Genomic DNA, 23,128 nt, shown 5'->3' with positions numbered 1-23,128 from the left:
GACCATGGGGGGTTTTCATCTTCCTTTCTGCAGCATGGGACATGGATCACTTGCTGGTTTGAACTAGAGTAAATGCTGGAGTCTCTGTAACTTCAAGTCTTTAAATCAAGATTTGAAGACTTCGGCAATTCAGCCAGAGGTTATAGGTCTATTATAGGAACGAGTGGGTGAAGTCCCTTCAAGCCTTTAAGTCTATGAGTCCATGAGATGGTTGATCCACTGACACCAAACTGGTTAGCTACTGACAGGTAGCAATCAGGAGTAGGGAGATTCCAAATGACAATGGCCAGGCTGAGGGCAGCTCTCATCTAGGTGTTCTGCTGCTGAGACTCTGGGGCAAACTGCACAGATTTCCAGGAAAATGTCTTGGGACATTCTAAAGTTCTGCCACCACTGCTGGTCATCCCAGGTCTACAGTACTATCCGGTCCCACCCATCATTGCTAGAGCACAAAAAGCAGCATGTCACCAAGTGAAGTCATTCCAGGAAAACATCAAGGAGACGTGTTGCTCGATTTCAGCCTCCTCCTAAGAGGCCCTGTTCCTTAAGTAACTGAACAAATTCAGGTATTTGTGCAACAACCTATTCATATTTACCACCATGAGGATAACAGTGCTTGCCAATGCTTCTTCCATGCTTCCAGACAGCACTTTGAAAATGGCACTGGCTCACAAAATATAGATGGATGATGGGATGAAAGAAGAGCAATCTTGGGATTTCTGATAGACCAACAATATAAACAACAATTTATTGGTTAGCTTAATAACGATGTGAAGTATTGGCACTACACTGTTGTGGTTTTTGTAATGGTAACTCCAAATCCTGTGTGTATCCTTAAGTACCAAGAACAATTTTCAAAGAAATAGCTAGATCAGTAAGAGAGCTCATATAATTTAAGACTGTTTTGGAAAGAATTTATCAGTAGAGAACCAGAGTGGATTAAAAAAAATTTCCATTAACTACAGAAAGAACTGATCTCAAAAGCTATTGTGCATGTGACAGAGAAGTTATCCAAGAAACAGAAGACACATTTAACAACACATTAACTCCCTATCAGGCCACAATAAAATAGTACCTATCCAATTTCTATACCACTTTTACAAAAGTGTATTAATCAGTAAAAACAAAAAGCATGTAAGAAACAAAATCCATTATAAAAGAAACAGGATCCCTTAACCACTTTCAAAGAAAAAAAAAATTAACTCAGCACAGTACTCATGACTTTTTGCACCAGATATAAAAACAAGAAATTACTCTTACAGCTGTGGCAAGAATGACTGTCTCATGGGGTTCCACTTCTCTCTCTCACACACACACAAAACCACAACAGAACACCAACATCACACTACGCATCCACCCACACAACTAAGCCCATGCAAAGTTTAATATAATACAGATGTGTTGTAGATACAGTACAAAATGCTGCATTCTACTGACAGAGTCAAAGTTTAACTAGTTAGGAAATACAAACAAAGTTGAAGCCATTCTCAAAGTGTAAAAAAAAAAAACAAAAAAAAAAAACAACCACCCTTGAAAGGGTAATTTATGCAATAAATTAGATTACTATTCCCTGTCATGTGGTCTACTCACTGCTAGAGTACCTCCTCCTGGCCACTTTGGGGTTAGCTGGGCCCACCTCTAGCAGTCTCTCCACCCAAGGTCTTCTCTCTCCTGCCCCTTTAGCTCCAGGAGCTGCAGGTTCCTCTTCATGACTGGGCCCCATGGCCAGGTCCCCAAAGTCCTCCCCTTACGTCCTCAAAGTCTTCTAAGGCGAACTGCCCCAGGCAGTCCACTTTCCACTGTGTAGTCTGCACCACTTCCCCAGTAGCTGGTAGGGGAACCCAGGCCCACCCTCTACTCCAGGTTCCAGCTCAGGGGTCCTCACTTCAACAGCCAAGGTCTGCCCTATCCAATTCCTTGTTGCTTTTCCCGTGACCCTTGCCTACCTGTAATTAATTAATGTTGATAAAAATTAATTAATTAATGTTCATAAATGCAAAGTAATGCATATTGGAAAACATAATCCTAACTATACATATACAGTGATGGGGTCTAAATTAGCTGTTACCACTCAAGAAAGAGATCTTGGAGTCATTGTGGATAGTTCTCTGAAATCATCCACTCAATGTACAGCAGCAGTCAAAAAAGCGAACAGAATGTTGGGAATCATTAAGAAAGGAATAGATAATAAGACAGAAAATATATTGCCTCTATATAAATCCATGGTACGCCCACACCTCGAATACTGCGTGAAGATGTGGTCGCCCCACCTCAAAAAAGATATATTAGAATTGGAAAAGGTTCAGAAAAGGGCAACAAAAATTATTAGGGGTATAGAACGGCTTCCGTATGAAGAGAGATGAATAAGACTGGGACTTTTCAGCTTGGAAAAGCGGCGACTGGGGGGGATATGATAGAAGTCTATAAAATCATGAGTAGTATAGAGAAAGTAAATAAGGAAGTGTTATTAACTCCTTCTCAAAATACAAGAACAAGGGGCCACCAAATGAAATTAATAAGTAGCAGGTTTAAAACAAACACAAGAAAGTATTTTTTCGCGCAACGCACTGTCAACCTTTGGAACTCCTTGCCAGAGGGTGTTATGAAAGCCAATACTATAACGGAGTTCACATGGGAGCTAGATAGATTAGTGGAAGAGCTTAGGCCTGCACAATTTGTAAAGCACCGAGGGCCATATTACTCCAAAGAAAACAGCTGAGGGCCGAAACCCACCGGCCCCTCCGAAGCACACACTCCCCAACCCCCCCGAAACACCCCTCACCCCCACCCCAGCACCGCCCAGCCCCGCGGAAACAACCCCCCCCCCCAGCAGCGCCCGCCCCACAGAAACAAACCCTCCTTCCCCAGCGCTGCCCCGTCAAAACAGCGGTATTGAACCTTGGTAATATGTTATAGCGGGCCCCTAAGGTAGTATAATTAAGATAAAAGAAAAATGTCTTTTTGCTAGAAGTAGAATAAGATCTTCCCCCCACTTTGTAATCAATTGCCCTGTTAAATGAATGAGGTGTGAATGAGGAAGGCAGGCACCTCCAGACAGCTGCAACCCTTGGAGAGGGGATGGGAGCCAGACCAAGGACAATTAAACTTGTCAAGTGGGCTGACTAGAGAAGAGCAGACATACTGATGGCCTCGGGGGTTAGAAGCAAGCACCTTCCTTTGGGAACACCCTCTTTGCAGCATTGGGACAACCCTCAGCCCAGAGAAAAGCAGCAAAAAGGACCAATTTTTATGAGAAACAAGGTCAGTAGAACAGGTCAGCCACTGACTCGCCGCTCGCCTCCTCACCCCCCCCCAAGTATAAAGCCCCCCTGCCACTGCCCACCCGATCGTCTCCTCAGCCCCCCACCCCTCCGGCTCGCCTCCTCACCCCCCGCCGTCCGCTCGCCTCCTCAGCCTCCCTCCCCCGCCGCCAGCTCACCTGCCCCTCCGCCACTGCCCGCCCACTCGCCTCCTCAGCCCCCCCGCACCGCCAGCTCACCTGCCCCCCGCCACTGCCTGCCCGCCTCCTCAGCCCCCCCTACCCCCCGTCAGTGTGTGTGACACAATAAGTATAGCACATATCAGAATAACTAGCAAGTGCTCAGGCTAAGTTCAACAGTGCAAGAGCAGACATACTGAGCATCAGGACTGTGATATCTTAATAAAGATGTGAGGAGAGTTTAGCCCAATGCTAGACTCATTACACTTATCTCTAACATGAACTACTTACACTACACGTTTTATCAGAGGTACTTTAAAGATAAACAAAATGGTTCTGATTTCTGTTCTAACCCCCCTGATCTCTTGGCAGCTGTCGGTCTCTAAATATGATGGTGTAAGCACCAAAGCAGTTCAGTTACTGTCTGTCATACTGCAGCATTGCAAGTGGCTACAGAATCCACTTCTTGAGCAACAGTCCTTGCCACAAATAGTGCAGGTTCATGGGACTGATCCGGAGGAAGATGCTGGCCCACTAGTAGTGCTTGAGACTTGCTGCACTTTCCTCTTTGTTCTCTTCGCTTTTCTTTCCCTCAATACCCTTCTTCAGCTTCTTTGATATCCTTACCCAGCACAGCATGTGGCCTGTTGCTAGCTGAATCTTTTCTGTTTACAGTGTTCATGTTGAACGCTTTCAAGTCCCTCTTGCAAACATTCATGAATCTGAGCCTATATTCGTCCAGTGGCCTTGGAGCATCCACAAGTTCTCCATATAAGAGATCTTTTAGAACATGTCTATCATCCATCCCGTGCAATTGATCAAGCCCATAGAGACATCTGTGTTCAAAAACACAGTTTTGCTTTCTCAAGTACTTCAGTGTCAGGAACTTTGTTTTCCCACTTAATATTTAGAACAGGGGTAGGCAACCTATGACACGCGAGCTGATTTTTAGTGGCACTCACACTGCCTGGGTCCTGGCCACCGGTCTGGGGGGGCTCTGCATTTTAATTTTTAATTTAACTTTACATACAACAATAGTTTAGTTATATATTATAGACTTATAGAAAGAGACCTTCTAAAAACATTAAAATGTATTACTGGCACGCAAAACCTTAAATTAGAGTGAATAAATGAAGACTTGGCACACCACTTCTGAAAGGTTGCCAACCCCTGATTTAGAATATGAAGAAGACTGTGGGTGTAGTGTTTAGCCTTCTCTCACGCCTGCTGTAGGTGGTCCAGGTCTCGCCACCATACAGCTGCGTGCTCAGAACACAGTGTAGTAGGCACATATCTTGGTGTTCAAATGTTAGTTTCCTACTATCCCATATAACACATTTGATCAGTTAGCCGAATGAGGTAGCTGCCTTTACGATGCAAGAATTAAGCTCATCATCTAGAGATAAGTTATCTGATACAGATAGCAGAGCTCGTGAACAACTTCTAACATGACATTAGCTATTGAAACGTCTGGTCCAGTCAACACATCCTGTGCCATAACCATTATCGTCTTTAGACTGATACATAGTCCAAGTTAATCACAAACAATCACAAAGCTATTGCAAACTTGCTAGAGAGCCTCTTCACTGTGTGCAATGAGCACTGCGCCATCACCAAAAAGAAGTTCTCTTCTTTGCTTTTTGATCTTAGACATGCAATGTTGAAGAGATTTCCATCTGATGTTGTGTGGAGATAGATATCCTCAGTGCTAGATTAGAAAACACAACAAAGCAGCACAGAGATATACCAAAAAGTGTCAGTTCCAAAACATATTCCAGTTTGAAATCACTCTGGATTTCAAAGCTGCCAGATTGATCACCATCATAGTGGACTGTAGCCTAAGTTTATACAATCATGGAAGGATCAAATCATACTGAAGAGAATTTGGGGGCAACAAATTCTCTCTAGCAATTGGAAATTCCCTTTCTGATGACCAGGTCAAAAACCTTTGTGAGATCTATGAAGGCCACATAGAGAGGTTTCACTTTTTCTTGACACACTTCTTTCAGTTGCCCTAGTGCGAAGACCATGTCAATAGTTTATCTACCATCACAGAAGCCACACTGACTCTTTGGATATATATATCCAGCAAAAAATTAGTCTTTTGAGAATGACTCGTACGAGCACCTTGCCTGCAAAACTAAGGACAGAAATTCCTGTAGCTGTTCCTCTATAGCAGGGGTGGGCAACCTTTCAGAAGTGGTGTGCCGAGTCTTCATTTATTCACTCTAATTGAAGGTTTTGCGTGCCAGTAATACATTTTAACATTTTTAGACGGTCTCTTTCTATAAATCTATAATATATAAACTAAATTATAAGTAAATAAGGTTTTTAAAATGTTTAAGAAGCTTCATATAAAATTAAATTAAAATGCAGAGCCCCCCGGACCGGTGGCCAGGACCCGGGCAGTGTGAGTGCCACTGAAAATCAGCTCATGTGTCGCCTTCGGCATGCATGCCATAGGTTGCCTACCCCTGCTCTATAAAATGTGCTGTAGTTTTGCAGTCACTCCAATCTCCTTTGTTTTCATACATTATGATGTTGGCATTGTTCACGTCTTGTGGTATCATTCCTTCCTTCCCACAGGTAAGCAAGATATTGTACAGCTGTTTCAGCTCACCTTGTCCTCCTTGTTTCAGTACTTCAGCTGGAATTCCATCTTTTCCTGCAGCCTTTCCTGGTGCTAGGAGATAATTTCCTTTTCAAGCTCATTTACATATGATTCTATATTAAGTTCTTTGATGGTCTGGAGCCTGGGAACTGCATTTAGTGCTGCTTCAGAAATAGTGGTTGCACATGGATAGAGTTTGTGATAATGTTCCACCCAGCACTGCATCTGTTTGCTTGTCTTAATAAGTATGTCTCCATTAAGAGATTTGAATGGGGTAGTCTTCTTAGCTGAAGGACCTATTGCTTTCTTTATTCCATCATACATACTTCTTAGATCTCAATTCTGAAAGAAAATGTATTTTTTCATACAGACTGAGACAGTATGATTGAGCTCATTGCCTCTCTCTTCACTGCAATGAGCTCTTGGCCACTCTAAGGTTAGACAATGGTTCATGTGTGGTGGAGATATGCCGTGCATTTTGCTTCAATAACTGGAAGCATTTTTTCAGCATATGCTGCAAACCAATCTTTATCTTGTACATTCTTTTTACCAAAAGCTATGATTGAAGCTATATGGATATTCAGTCTAAGCATGTTCCACGCTGCATCAGCAATTAGGGGAGGTGGAATGCAGGACACAGCTTCCCGGAGATTTTTAGTGAGTTGAAGACATCCTCCTTGGTCTTTTGTGTTGTTGATGTTAATGTGTGAGCAAACAGCTTTGTTTGGTATAATGGAATAGTGAAAACCTTATTTTGCAGCATGGTCTGTGTCACAGTCTGAACTGTAAAAACTCTAAGTATGGTGAATATCCTGTAGATGTTTTCTGTAGGTGACAATTAAATCCAGTTGGTGCCAGTGGCCAGCTGTGGAATGTCTCCAGGAGACCTTCTGGCCATGACTGCCCTGGAAGTAGTTATAGGCAATACACAGTACTCCTGTATTGTTTGCCCATTGTTATTCATTTTTCCTACTCCATGGTAGCCAGTGCATAGCAACCACATCTCGTGATGAGAGGCGACTCTAACATTGAAATATCCCAATAGATATAGTCACTTGCCCAGTGGTAGTTTGCTGGTGACACTGTCTACCTGCTAATAGAACAAGTCCTTCTCTTGAAAGGTGGAATAAAGTGCTGGGGCATAGGTAATGATGATATTGGCAAAGCTACCTATGGAAGACCTCACTATTGGGGGGAGGGATAGCTCAGTGGTTTGAGCATTGGCCTGCTAAACCCAGGGTTGTGAGTTCAATCCTTGAGGGGGCCACTTGCGAATCTGGGGCAAAATCAGTACTTGGTCCTGCTAGTGAAGGCAGGGGGCTGGACTCGATGACCTTTCAAGGTCCCTTCCAGTTCTAGGAGATGGGATATCTCCATTATTATTATTATTCTTAGTGATATAATACATCCTCATATTGCTGTCGGACATTCGACCCTGGGTGCTAAGGAGTTGACTGCAAAACCATGCCATGTTTGTGATAGTCGTTTGCTTTTTTCCATGCTAAAAGAAGGCATAATGCATCTCGCATAGAGAGCGTGCATCAACTAGTCTGACTTCAGAGAGAGTGGCTACGTCTATGTCAAGCTTCTCCAGCCCTCGGTCAATGATGGCAACCTTTCTAGGGTCATTGACCTCACTGAGGTCATCCTCACAGTGCAAACTGTCCTCACATTCCAGCAAGCAAGTTTGAAGAGTGCAACCAACATACCCAAACCTTTGGCACATACACCTAGGCAGAAAAATAAAGAGGCAGAGGCTTCCCTTGGGACCAAATCCCTCCTCCTGGTAATACTGACTGGATCAAAAAGGCATGAAAGACCAAGATACTTGGAAGCCAGCACCAATGCAAGTGATGCCAGAGAGCAGAACTGAGTTGCAATGCCAACCACCTGATGCTTTCTCCACAGTGAATCAGTTCAGAGTTTTCTCTCCTAGCTTTTGTTCAATCAAGAACTGTCTGCAAGGAGTCAGCACCAGATGGAATTACTCCTTTGTGGATATTGTTTTTCATTCCACTAGGTATCTGGCAACCCCACCACTACCAATTGGTGAGTGGTGGGGTTCCCGGTTTAGTCACCAAGCATCTGATCCATGGCAGGTTACGTGATACCAGTAGTAAGCCTCACATTCCTGACCTATGAGGATGGTAGCACTAGATGCCATGGCTTAGCTGGTTAAACAACTGTCTAGTAAACGGAAGATTGTGGGTTCAAATGCCAGTGGTGCCTCTGCTTACTTCTCACCTCTCTGATAAGAGTGATAAATATGTACTATACTTTACAAGTCACTTCAACAAAAATATTAAACTTGTTTAAAAAAAGACCATTGTAGGCAGGACTGGTAGCATGACTGTGACATACTGGGGTGCAATCCAACCAAGTGAGGGGCTGCTCTGCACCTTGGGCGCCTTACAATGCCTTACTGCAATAGCTACCACCTGGACCACTCACAAGCAGCATGCAAACAACACCCTAAATGTCTGTATGTAACTTCAGCCTGCCAGCCACACACTGGTCACACTCTGGCTTCTACCAGCGTGGGTTCTTTCTGCAGAGTGACCCCAATACACTACCAGTCCTGGATTTTTCCCAAAATATATGTATTGTACTGAGCAGCCCTCTCTTGGACAGTCCAGAGATATTAAATCTGTTGTCCCTTTAAGGGAACAATACACAACAACTTGCCACCTTAAATAGCATTACCCAGACAATTTAACTTAAACACACTGGATTAGTTTCAATTAAAGAATAAAAAGTTTATTTAACTACAATGAGATTTTAAATGAGTACAAGCAATGAGGCATAAAAGTTAGAAATGGTTACAAGAAAAATAAAGTTAAAGCACTTCCTAGGGCCTAACTTAAATTATACTTGATTCAAAGTGAAGTTCTTACCACATCCTTCTAACAAAATTACTGACCAAACTTTACAGGGCAGGACCCCGCTCCCAAAGTCCATTGGCTGTTTCTTTTGTCTTCTAGGGTACAAAGAAGGAGATTCACCGGGAGAGATACTCCTTGGGGTGTTTGCCCCTCACTTTTATAGTTCAGCCCCCTCAAAGTTCTATCCAGCGGAGCAGAAGGAAACAGAATCTAGTGAGGAAAGATGCTACATGCTGTTTTCTGTCACCTGTGTGTGCTGAGATGCAGATTTTCTTCATCTTCTTTCCTTTTCTCTCTTGCTGAGGACATTGTTTACAGCTTATATGCAAATTGAGATAACCACATGTCCCTTTGCACAAGACTACTTGACCAGTTGTCCCTTAACTAGCTAGGAATAAGAAACAGACTCCTGTCCTTTATGAGGGTCAATCACTAAAGGGAGATGCAATCACATACATTTTGCCCATGTATAACAATGTTGGAACAGAAAAGCAGTCCATGAAAGGGTTTCTTACATATTAATTGAAATTAGTTAAATTATCTCTGAACTAAGCAATACAAAGGTTCTAAAACACATTACAACAAAAATCTGTATTTCGTTTTTAATATGGCTTCATAATTCATATGGTACTTTTTTGGCCTTAAAAAAAAAATCTATGATAATCTAATCTGCCCGCCTGCCATGACACAAGCCATAGAATTGCTTCTATTAATTCCTGAATCAAACCCAGTAATCTGAAGGTGTTTAAGAGCCACTGATTACAACATGTTACCAAGCAAAGAAAATGACACAGCTTTTTCAGCAAATCCAAAGAATCGACCCACTCAATACTTTCTCTTGTACAATGAACCATCCATATCAACCATACAAAAATAATTTATTTAACATAAACAAAAACCTTACCTGGACACAAACTTGCTTAAATCTGAATATTCACCACATTCCATTATAATGCTGAGGTCAGTAACAGCAGCAGATATGCTTTCATTACTCTAGATTGGAGAAATTAAGAAAAAATGCAGATTAATTTATAATTATACATAAACTTGCTAAAACAACAAGGAGTCTGGTGGCACCTTAAAGACTAACAGATTTATTTGGGCATAAGCTTTCGTGAGTTAAAACCTCACTTCTTCGGATGCATAGAGTGCATCCGGACTCTATGCATCCGAAGAAGTGAGGTTTTAACTCACGAAAGCTTATGCCCAAATAAATCTGTTAGTCTTTAAGGTGCCACCAGACTCCTTGTTGTTTTTGTAGATACAGACTAACACAGCTACCCCCGATACATAAACTTGCTAGTTACAGGAGTTCTTAAACACAGATTTTAAAGTGAGGTCTACCTATATGAAAAATCTTTGATGACACACAAATAGTACAAAGGTAACAACCTATTGGAATAATGCCTATGCTCCCTTGAAGAGAAATGGCAATTTTTAAGAAGTACAAGATGATGGTGCTTGTATGCTTCATAACATGGCGTTGCTTTCTGTTTAATCTATTATTGTCCCATTCTCTTCATCCCCCAGCATGACTTCAACAAGTATTATTAACAAATAAACAAACAGAACCCCACCATTGTGTAACACATTGGTTTTCAGCCAGGGGTCCACGGACCCCTAGGGGTCCACGAGCAGGTTTCAGGGGGTCCCCCAAGCAGGGCCAGCTTTAAACTTGCTGGGGTCCATGTCTAGTAGTAGGATTTTATGTTTGTATTTTGTATGATTTAGAATGAAGGATAAAGAATAATGATATAATAATGTAGCATGTACTAAATGTATTGGTGTATGATTTGATTATATCCTGCCAGCCACCCTTTTTGAATAGCAGAAAGGAATGACCTAATGGGCCATTTGGTAAAGATGCATTAGCCGGAATCTGTGTCTGGGCTGATTTCAAGGCAGTAACAGATGGTTTTAAGGTCACTACTTTGTTGTAGGGCTAGCATTTTAAAATAAGTAAAAGAATGCCATGATTGTTTTCTTGCGCATTGCAACTTGATGTTCCTGTTTAAAATGTTCTGTGTAAATTAGTTCTGTTTTGTGTGTGCATGAGGAATATATGTGTTAAGAGATACATGTGAAGGCTATTGCTGAACTAGATGTACGAGGGAGGAACTGGAGACAGACACAAGGGCGCCAGGAGGCTGTAACACGCCCCTATTGATATGTCAGAGAGGGCAGATTGACGACTCTAAAAATAAGACAGGCACCTATCAATGGGGACAGGATAGCTGTGATAAAGAATGAGAAGGACAATTTAAGAAAACAAGCACTCGTCAAACAACAATTGATTAAAGCATGACAGTGCAAAACACATTGGAAGCCAATGAAGGTAAATCACTATATAAGCAGGGTGCCTTGCCATGAAACTTCAGGTTCGTCCTGCCAAGACTTCCCTGGAGCATCGTGTCGTGACTGATGGAACCTGACTCCTCCCTACCCATGATCAACCTAGCTGGCCACTAGATTGATCCGGACTCTGGACTAGTAACTATAACATCGACTGGCGGGACAGTGTGTGTGTGGAGCGTGATTGAATGCATATGCTAATTATTGTATCTTCAATAAATGCGGCGTATTGCCTTTTCCCCTGAAAAAGATCCCGTGTGCTTCTTTTAAGCATAACACATGGCAGAAACCCAAAGCCCTGCCACCCGGGGCACTGAGCCCCACCACCTGGGGCTGAAGCCGAAGTCTGAACAATGTAGCTTTGCAGGGGTCCCTGTGGTATAGGGCCCCAGGCAACTCCCCTGCTTGCTACCCCCTAATGCTGGCCCTGGCTTTTATATGCAGAAAACCAGTTATTGTAGCACAGATAGGCCATGCAGTTTTTATAGCATGCTGGGGGGGGCTCAGAAAGAAAAAGGTTGAGAACTCCTGGTGTAACAAACAAAACTTTGTCATCCAACCACTCAATAAATAAAATAATGTAATGTGAGCTAAAGAGAGGAATAAGAAAATCATTTGTTTGCTCTATAGTTCTCCTTGTGTTTTATTTCTTGAATTTGTTTTATATTTTATGACATCCATTTTGCCTTAATTTCATTTTACTTCACAAGAATATGTGTATACAAATATATCTGCAGAAATAAGTGTGATTAATGTGTATTCCAAATTAAAATCTGAAACAACGTATGCAACTTTAGGATTGCAACAGAGACAGTGAGAAAGTAGGTTCAAATAGAAAAAATATAATTCTTTGTATTATATGTTTTAAAACATTCCTGAGCAGTTAGCTTGGGAAAGGACAGTGGAAAGATTAGAAGTTAGAACACATCACTTGGAAAGACATCATGAAACAGGCAGCATTAATACTTCTCATTGCATTGGGGCATACAACACTGTTTTTCCTATTCCAGCTAGTATGAACTCATGGGAAGGTAAGGTAGAGAAAACAAATTTAATGGGAATGCTGGAGTCAAGTGAAAACATATCATGACGTTCTGTAGCATTGCTTGGACAGGGACATTGCCAATGTTGCCATGACTAGAGTTGGAGGAGCCTTGCCAAGATACTTTATAAAATTCAGGAAGTTGAATAAGCACCATAAGGAAAGAAAATCAATTAAAACATATAGCAGAAGTCTCAGATCTGGGCACAGAGCTGCAAACAAGCTGCTAGCACAGTTACTGGATGTAAGCAATTGTATCTTTATAGAAAACTGGCATCCCAGGAAACTGACACTACCATTTTATACCCAGACGCCATCTTGTGGTCCACTGAAAAAGGTTTAAAGGGAAAAAAAAGTCCTCTGGAAAAAGGCAATTTTTAATTAATTGACCACTCCCTCAATGTTCTTGAGATTTGACGTGGTAGAGTTTAAAGTTAGTATAAAGCTAAAATTGCATATGTACTTGGAGAGAGTTTAAGTACAATACGGCAGAATCTCATGGTATTTTTATGTCAAACTTCATCTTTCTATAAAGGATCTCTGCTTCGGTACTTGGGACTCCATCTTTCATTGTTAATGGCTTTTAGCACCAGTACAGGCCTTTTTTTTTTTTTTTTTTTAAATCTAGAGACAGAAGTAAAAATCCTTTGCTGTGGTAAAACTTTCAGATTTCTATCAAGAACCTGGGGAAACAAAAGAATTTAACTCATTAAGTTGCAAGATGAAAGGAATCAGATGAAATCTATGCTGTGGCCATTTTATATATCCCAAAACAGGTGGAAGAAAAATAATCCTAACTTATCTTTCATCCAGTTCTGGTCTATTTGTTTCTAATTGGGCATTCCTTGAAAAAGGGTTTAGGGGGGAATAGTAGCAAGGGGATTAGAGCTATATTTTTATTCTAAGGGTCTCAGAATACTTTACACATATTAGTAAATCTGTTCCCCAACATCAATGTCCCAAGAAGTGAAACATTTATCATCCTAATTTTACAGGTGGAGAGCCTAAGGAACAGAAGTTATGGCAAAATTTCCAAGTTTTAAAATTGTGGACTGAAGACCTAATCCTGCATTGAGAAATATGGGCAGACCCCTCCATCCATGCAGACCCCCATTGACTTCAGTGTTTTCATTGCAGGCTGGAGACCTAAGTGTCTTGGATAACATTACACAGGAAGTCTGTGTCAAAACCAGGATTATCCCCATCTCATAACTTCCAATCTTGTGCCTTAATCGCAAGATTACCATTATTTCACCTTTATTTTGAAAAACCCAAACAATTCCTTGTTTAAACAAATGTTGTTTTGCACAAAAAAATTCACACATAGCCTCTCTTTTATGCTGCTGAGGTAGCCAAATAGCAGTGTGAGAAATATTTTCATAGAACCTCCAACATACCAAAAACACAATAGAATATTTTCTTTAGTTACGGGGGTGGGGGGGAGATTTTTTCCAATTCCCCGTTACATACAAAATTCTGAACTACACTTTTGGAAAAAAGTTAGTACACACATTAGTCACATACAAAAATCTGAATGTCATAGTAAGCATGCTGCATTGTCCATTTCTTTAAAAAATAGAAATGAAAAGCAAAATGTGTGTTCATTAAATGTTGTGTTGACATTTTACTACTGTAACTAAATAATTCATAGATATCATTCTCACAGTGAATGTAATCCAGTCACATTATAAATAAAATCTTCAAATGTAACACCACACATAGTAATACAGTGCATGCAAGGAAGCTGAATTATAATTGCTATGGAAAACACAGCTTTAAATTTCCTGACTTGTGTATGTAAAATCTCTATCATATTACAAGACCATACATTTGTGTTGTATTTAACGACTATACAAGTAGATATGTGCTATACACATTAGAGTCTGTATGTGTAATTTGCTCTATGCTAGCGGATGCTTATATAGCTCCATATTTTTAAAGGCATGAAATATCAGAAACTTAAAACGTATAATGCAAAAGGGAGGGGAAAACAAAGCCAGAAAATTAATCTCTCTCTGCTAGCATTTTAAATTATAATTTTGACACAGGTTTTTGTGTGTTTTTTCCCCCAGGAAATAACCAATCAACAAAACAAATTCACATAAAAATAACAATTTCTCTGCTTAAAAAAATGTCATTTAAATTCAATAATCAGCCAGTAAATAGTGAAATACTGCCATCTAACGGCATAGATGTAAAGTGCATAACCAACATGAATTTTTGTTTATTAGAATATTAACCTGAAATTTTGTTTATTAGAATATTAACATGAAATTCTGCATCTTCACTTCAATATGTTAAGTTCACAATGCATTAAATGAGGTCATGATTCTGTAAAAACAAACTAAGGTGAGTAAGTAGTCCCTTTGACTTCAGTGAATCTTTTTGCACAAATGATGACTGCTCAGCTGAGTATAGTTTTGTAGGATTCAGTCCTAAATTTAAGTCAATGGGTCTACAATTGTGAGTAAAGTTACATATGAGCTTTGGTGCTTGCAGGCTTAGGGTCACAATTATGGCTCAAGATTTGCTTATATCAGAAGTCTGAAGGGGGAGAACCAAACTGTTTTTGAACTAAGAGGAAAATGTTAGAAAAGTAAACAATTTCTAATCAGAATATTTTAATTATCTGCAGCTCAAGAACAATTAGATTCACTTTCTTAAATTCTGCAGAAACATTCTCCTTTGTTTTTAGGGTAAACAAGGCAATGCTCAAGCCGAGCCATAGCTTTAGGAGACTAATATAAGGCTTTATAATGGACGCTGATTAGTAATGTCTCGTTAATATGTAGGGTTCTTGTGTTACTAAAACATGTTCACATTTTTCTTACATTTACCTTAAGATTTTATATATTATGAGACTTTTCTACCCATTAAGGCAACGAGTCATACCCATTTTTGGAGAGGGCCAAATTCCACATGTAGTTAAACCAGTGCTGCCAATTTTTGTGATTTTGTCATGAGTCTCATGATATTTCATTTCAGAGTGGTAGCCGTGTTAGTCTGTATCAGCAAAAACATAAGCTATCTGATGAAGTGGGTTCTAGCCCATGAAAGCTTATGCCCAAATAAATTTCTTAGTCTCTAAGGTGCCACAAGGACTCCTCGATGATATTCCGTGTTTTTCTTAGAAGTCCAACTCTTGGACTCCTGGGGTTAAATGAAAATCTCTGCTTTCTTTTAAAAAAAGTTAAGCTTACAAACGTTATGGCTAAGGGGAAAAGCTTAAAAACATAACCCAAGTTCACTCTAAAGATTAAAAAACAAGAAGACAAATAAAGAGAACCCAATTTTTTTTTTAATCATGATTTTGGAGGTCCTGACTCATTTATGAACTCTTGGGGTTGGGCACTACTACAGTCCATATACTGCTTCATAAATTTGGGCTTACACTCTACCCTAAATCCACAATCCACTGATATCAATGGAATGATTGATCAAAGATCAAAAGTAGAATACGGCCTTTACATGGCAATTCAACTTTCAGATATTATTCTTTGTTAAACTGTATTCACCATTGTTCAGTGGGAAAATATTTTCAGCTCAGGACCACAGCTATTTCTGTCTTGTATATCTTTCCTTTTCCTATCCTCCTTTCCCTGTTTCTCTCTATCTTCACTCTTTCTTTTCATGCAACAACTCTAAATTCCTCCGTGTGCTTCATTCTCACCCACCACTTCCCTATCACAGCTGATAGAATGAACAGCAGTTAAACAGTTAATGATGACATGTAAAACATTACTAAGTGTGTGAAGTAATATTCTAATGAAATTAATGGGGGCAAGGAAGATCTTGACTCAAAGCATCATAGTTTCACACTGTCTGCAAACTGAGGACACCACCAGTGTGTATCAGTTACACTCACTCAGCACTTGGAAAGTTACTATGAAAGCTAAACACTTACTTATATTTTTTAAATGAAAGCTTTGGCTCTGCAGAATTTGAATATACCATGTTGGTTTCACAAATGCATCAAATAGACTGAGTATATGATACTACTTCATGTAAGTATACATCTGAAGGACTTTGTAAGAAACCATTTCCTCCCAACCTCATTCTGGCATGTTAATCACTCTTCACCTCACAGATACATCTGAGTGGCTAGTTTTTTCTGTTCTACCTAATAAAAACTTACATTTTTTCTTCCAAGTTGTCAAAACTCAATTCCTTGTAGTTATTTTTGACCAAATCTTTCAAAACTAATTTGTGTCTCTCTTCAAGTAGACTTAAACCATTTTTCTTTTACATATTCATAAGTATGTTTACTGAATAACAATATCTGAGGGTAAGTATATCCTCAGCAAAAAATGAAGACATTGGAGCATCAGCAAAAGTACAACAGAAAAAAAAACTTGAAAACAATTACCCCATGTCTAATAACTGATGCTTACAGAAAACAACACACTAAGTTTTGTGTAATAAAAACAATGTATTAAAACAGTATAATTCCCTAAAGAGGACAATATGTTCTTTTTTTCTAGAAGCATGTGCTTATTTCTGATTAATATTAATGGCACTTATATTCCCTGTTTAAGACAGTAACAGACCAAGATATAATATGCCAAAAATTTGGAAAATAAATGTAGAGTCAGAAATGTAATCTGAGAAAGAACCACCTTCTTCTAGATATCATCTAGTTGATATCCGATTTATCACAAGCCATAACACAACCCAGCACCTGCATACTAAACCCAACAACCAAAATTAGAATCAATTATTACAGCCCACAGGAGACTAAACTATTACATGCCACAAGTAGAGAATAGAAAGTGCATCAATGTCCGAGGCCCCTGCAGTGGCAGCAAATTGATTAAGTGAGATATACTCACATAATCCTGGCAATTAACTTGCACTCCAGGCTGCAGAGGAAGAAGAAAAAAAAAAAATCACAAGATCACTGCCAATTTGACCAAGAGGAAAATTCCTTCCCGACCCCACATATAGCGATCAGTATATGTAAGATCGATCTATGACATTCTAATTGTCTGTCAAATTAATTTTTCATTAATAACATTTATTGTCATCTTTGGTGTTCATTACAACTTCCATTTTGTAGCAGGAACGGATTATGTCTGGGAAGCTGATATAGGGCCATCAAGGGACTATCAACATTAAAAAAAACACCCCGAGCACAGCAAGTTGCAGTACTGTAAAGCGCCAATGTAGACAATGCACCACCACTGGGAGCCATGTTCCCAGCGCTGGTAGCTATGCCCCTCGTGGCGCCGCGACCACAGAAGGCAGCGCTTTAACGTTATCAGTGTGGACTATCCCTAAGTAGCTCCACTCTGGTAGAGCAATTGGGTTGCTTTCAGTAGAATCACTGACTTTTAACAATACTCTGCCCAGCAGCCAACAGGAAGGTTGGAGCAAGGAATATTCTCAGCAGGAGGACAGAAACAGAAATGGTGTCAGAGACTGCTTTTAAAACGCTCTCCAAGCAAGCAAATCATCCCATCAATACAAACAGACATCACAACTGGAGGAGTGGAGGCAGGAGAGGCTTTGTCTACCTCCAACAACACTAATCAAACTCAAGGACTCTCAGGAGTGGTAAGGACTCTAAGGGGAGGATTGCATTCAGGCATCTATTGTTTTGCATAGATCTGTAACTCTTTTATGCTAAGGGCATGTCCACATGAGGACACTCAGGAAAATTAAGGCAAATCAGCTAAAAGGTATGAAATCAATGTGCATAAAATAAACGTATCCACCACTACCACACATGCACACACACCCCTGTTGATGGTTTCATTCAGGAGTAAAGTGGAATTAGTTTGCTGTAACTTAATCCAGTTTAAATCTGAATGTCCCTGGACAGGCAGAGCACTAATAGTAAAATGTGTATTTTTTTAAGTAGTTTCTTTGCAGAGCCTGTTTTCTTTGCTTGAACAACCATGTGGTCCCTGACAAAGAAACTGTAAATCAGAGCAACCATAGCTAGCTGGAACTCTGGAAGAATGTGCAAAGTGGCTGAAGAAGTTAGGAAGGTCTCAACATTAATTTTGGGTCCTATCACAGTTGGACTGCAGAGACTCTCATCCCAGTAAGGGTGCCAGACAAGAGGCCTAACCAGGAGAATGTCTTAGGAGACCTTCAAATGGAAGCAGTGACTAGACTCTGCAGATCCAGCTGGATTTGATGCATATAGGAGTCAAAGGTGGACCCAATTATAACAGACCAGTGGCTGTCCACCAGGGGGACTCAGCCAGGACTGTGACAGTAACTATTCCAAAAGTTCAGTTTTTCTTCTATCATGACAAATCCAAATAGTTATGGATGTGTACTTTTTCCCCCAATAGAAATATCTCGTCATTACCTGTATTTCTAGAAGTTGAAATTCCATCTGAAAAGGCAGTGAATAGCAATTTCCTGATAATCTGTGTTTCTGTATAGTTTTGTTTCCAGCTATAATGAAAGTAGGTTAAAATATTTTAGATTTCTGATCACGTTCAATAATTATTCTGTCTCCCCATTAACAAAAATAATATTAAGCTATAAATTTGAAGAGTGGGCAATGTATGTTATACACAATATAAATCGTGCAATTAACCATGTAAGTGAAAAACTTTCCTACCAAACTGATTAGAAGTTCAAATTAGATCTTCAGTGTATCTCCAGCCATATATATATATATATACAGGCAACATTCTGTCTTCTGTTATAACCTTGTAATGCCATTGAGTGTAAAACCAAGAATCATTTGGCAGTATGTATAACATCACAGAATTCCATTTACCAGCAATTACTGTGCTAGTGTTTTATCATTTCAGAGCACAAGCTTTTCTGCAAATGTTGAATGCTGAACTATAATCTGCAACTGCAAACAAACTGTGACAAAATGCTTGCAATAATGTTACTAATAGGCACACAAATGCTTACTTTTTTCCACTGTTTCCTTGGAGTAATTTGTGAACCAAATGCCAGTAAATTTCATTAAAAAAGAGAGGTCAGATTCTAAACAATCAAGTTCAGCTTTCAGATCTGGTGGGGATTCATGTTGTTTAGCTTCTCCTTGGAGTGATTTTCTAGAATTGAAAAGATCCATTAGCAATCACCAGGGCACAGAGAAAGCTTTTAAAAAGAGTTGCTCTAACATGTAGACATGTGAAGGTGGTTCAGAAATTTATTATGATTTCAGTTATACTTTGAATTCAGTGGCACTACTCATATAAGTTCTATTCCATGTAAATACTTTATGTTCCCTGCCATATACCAACAGGCTAGTGGTTATGGAAAGTACTCACCTTGCCACTGGAGCATTCAGTAAAATGAGTTTTGGCAGCTTATCTGCATTTTTCCAGTTATGATAATCAAAACAACCCCTTTTGCTTCAAGAAGATATATTTTACTTTGTAATTATAGATTTAAATCAGAGTCAGAGAATTAGCAACTTGTCAGGATCCCGAAAGCCACACCAAATTTGATATAGCAAATCACTGCTATCCTCATTTTTAATGTAGAGGTGAAGCATGCAACAGAGAGAAGGCAACAGAGCAGTGCATGATAGAATCTGTGACCTCCACAGGTTGTACCTCGTATTAAAGAAGGCAGCCACAGGTCACATTGTAAACTTCTGAAGGCTACACTTTAGCCACCTCTAAAATACCAAGTGCGTTTCTCAATACTTCTGATTCTTTGATTGCTAAAATGTTTACTTTATGAAACAACATTAATGGGAGTGGACATTTAAACCTAAAGAACAATGCTGAACATCCATTCATAAACCAAGATTAAGCTGAACATATAAAATGCATACATTGATATTTGTATCTCTTCATCAGAATAAAATGTAGATTCTTGTTTGCTTTCAAACTTTTGAGTTAACAGTTCAATTTCTTCTTCCAAAGAATGAATTTCATCTTCATAAACTTGAAGAATGTCACTCTCCATTTCTCAGATTCAATGTTACTAAAATGGAATAAAATTTTGTAAATAAGTATATTCATTTTAACACTATTAATGTTTGATCCTATTTATTGATTCAAAAACTATGAAAATATATAGCACAATATTAAAGTTTCTGTCTTCCCTTTTTAAAAATTACATGATTCAGCTCACACAGCTTACCAATTCTGAAATCTAAATATTTTAGATACAAGTGTTTTTGACTAAGAAATACATATTTGGCAAACTTTAATGGTAAACTAGCTACAGAATAATATTAAAATCAAAGGAATTGTAGACACTGAGCCATACAGTCCCCTCTACTATGAGGTTTAGAGGAAAGCAAATGGCTTGAGTCTTGCACAACTGAAATCAGTGGGAGTTTTGCCAGTGACTTCAACAGGCACAGGATCAGGCCCATACTGAAGTGGAATATCTATCCTTCTATCAGAAATGGGAACAAACTGATTCCCCTAAGACTCCACAGAAACCCCTCTTAGAATCACTCTAAGATTGGGGTTTGGAACATTCTACAATTAAGGACACATCAAAGCATAATGTCTGCTCCTTCTAGGCTGCATGCTGTCATTAGGTGTTTGTTTTATAAGCAAAAAAACCAGATGGTAGTTAATCCTGCTGAAAGCATCATAAATTCACATACAACAGCTTCCAACTCCTATGCCACCCTATGAGTTGGGCTAACACAGAGTAACAAGGGAGTGGAGGAGACAACAACCTGATGAGGGTTCTAACTTTGTGTTTTCTTTCCACATACAGAATTTTTCATGAAAGGGGATAATAAAACCTAATGCAACAAATACACAACCCTGTGGGAAATAATTGGTAATTCCCTATGACCCTTTTAATTTCCACTGAATTTAATAGGGGTCTTATTTAAATACACAGATTTCATGGTAGTTTCCAAGTCCAGGGGTGTAATCCTGGGTCTGCTGAAGTCAACTGAAGTTTTGTGATTGACTTCAACAGATCCAAGGTTTCACCCAGAAGGGGGGGGAGGAGGGGTTAAGCACAGTAAATTGCTATACTATGGCAAAATATTTCAATCAGCAGTAGGCCCTGATAGGAGACCTAAATAAAATATGGCAACCATGTTGAGATTTCAACAGTTCACAGCTCTAAGTAGTCTCTGAACTGAAGAAACTACTTCAGTGTTTGACTCTTATGATAGCTTGTCCATCAAATCAGCAGTTGGCAACAAAGATACAATGGAAGTGTCCACATACAAAAGCAATTTCAGTTTCTGGAAAACTAAAGATTTTGTCAGCTTCTTACACACCAAATTCAGGATTTATACATTTGAAAGATGGTTGTAGAGATTACAAAACTCAATATGGATGAAAATTGTGAATTTTATTCTTATTGGAATTTTTAATTGTTTTATCTCAATTGCGTTCTTTCAAACCTAGTCCTTTGTTGTTTACATATGTTCCTGTTTGTACTGAATCCATATCAATAGCGCTGTTTACCAACAGTTTGTTTCCTATATACAGCACAACACTCTCTAAACCAAAACATTTCTGTTGCCTGCCAACCTGTGTTTGCTTCTCATGTGGGCTGCAAGGTCACCAGAAGTAACACACACAGTAGGTGAATTAATTCTGATGTTAATGTAGTTACACACCAGAAATAAACTGGGCACATCATGCTTGAAAATACAACAAAACAGTTTAATGTTTACATTTTCCAGAAACAGATGTGTATGTTCTCTGCTTATGTTTAAACGACAAAGATTTTCTTTATCAGTGTACAGCACACAATGTATTTCAGATATAAGTATGCACTTTTGAGACTATGCGATCACGTCTCTTTAAAACAAAAGACTCAAAATGAGAATAAAACACAATGTACATGTTTATTCTAAGAAAAGTAACCACAATTAGTTTTTAAATGCCCAAGTTTCCAAATCATTATCAGCATGTATGTTTATTAAGTCTAAATATTTGTCTTTCATGTACCATCTGATACAAATTCCTGAAGTTGAGTGTTTGCTCTCCAACACCTACACTGTCCTCCCTGCACGATTTCAAGAGGTGTGATCACAGAATGACTTACCACTCAAAATTTTGCAGGAAATAGGATCATTGATTTTCAAGTGTTTTACTCTAAATGATTTGTAATGTTTAAGTCTAAAAACATTGCTCCTAGAATACACAGCACCCAGACAGGCCAGGGCTGGTCATATTCCATATTAATCTATTATATATTCAGATAACTATCAGATATGCACAGATCACCAATGGTAGGAGTCTCTTATCTTATAAACCCAAAAGAAAATATATAAGTGCCTAGCTCCCAGCCTTGGGAGCCAAAACCACAAATGGCTGGGGGTGGGGAGGCTACAGGTCCCAGAGTCTCAGGGAAATCCCAGACATTTTGCGTGGGTTGCTTGTTTTCAGGGGGACAGACCGGTGTCTAAAGGGAAGAAACAGAGCCAGCTCCCTCCAGCAACAGACTCTTCTCCAGACCACTGTGCTTGGCTCCTGATAGTGGGACAGAGAAGGGTTCAGGTCTGTCCCTTGCTGATCAGACTCTGCTTCCCCCTCAGGCACCAGGAACCCTATATGACCAGGAGGGAGGAGGCACGCCCTCCCCAACTGTAAGATTTCTCATTGTGTGAGGGAGGATCCGACTATTAAATACCCTGTTATCCAGTGGTTAATTTGTGTCAGGACTGGCCTGGGCAGAGCCCCCAGCACCTCTGGGCTTGGCCGTTCATAGCCCCAGCACCTCTGGGCTCGGCCGTTCATAGCCCCAGCACCTCTGGGCTTGCTGCATATAAAAAAAAAATTGCTTGAGCTCCAGACTCCTAATTGCTGCCGCCCCAGCGCCTCTTTCGCTACAAATGCGCCTCCGCAGCCCCAATTCAACAAACCTTCCCCCCATGCCAGCCTCCG

General features: G+C 39.8%; 1 protein-coding gene across 6 annotated transcripts in view; it reads right to left on the bottom strand.

Annotated features, from left to right (window-relative positions):
- Positions 1-23,128, bottom strand: part of CENPP (centromere protein P) — a 328,523-nt gene that overhangs the window by 304,868 nt on the left and 527 nt on the right. For 4 of the 6 annotated variants that reach the window (XR_010589107.1, XM_065551270.1, XM_065551268.1 and 1 more), the window contains exons 2-6: positions 20,086-20,237; positions 19,209-19,354; positions 18,646-18,734; positions 17,156-17,185; positions 9,837-9,925 (exon numbers count right to left, since the gene is read on the bottom strand). Coding sequence is in view for 5 of the 6 variants with exons in the window: in XM_065551270.1 (XP_065407342.1) it covers positions 9,837-9,925; positions 17,156-17,185; positions 18,646-18,734; positions 19,209-19,354; positions 20,086-20,219 (488 nt within the window). In the remaining variant the exon portion in view is untranslated. The remainder of the gene's footprint in view (positions 1-9,836; positions 9,926-17,155; positions 17,186-18,645; positions 18,735-19,208; positions 19,355-20,085; positions 20,238-23,128) is intronic. The other 2 variants (XM_065551271.1, XM_065551272.1) reach the window with 2 other exon arrangements.

The sequence above is a fragment of the Chrysemys picta genome, chromosome 7 (genome assembly GCF_011386835.1).
Source record: "Chrysemys picta bellii isolate R12L10 chromosome 7, ASM1138683v2, whole genome shotgun sequence".
Lineage (NCBI taxonomy): Eukaryota > Metazoa > Chordata > Testudines > Emydidae > Chrysemys > Chrysemys picta.
Note: the sequence above shows the minus strand (reverse complement) of the source record. Positions and strands in the feature narration are given on the sequence as shown.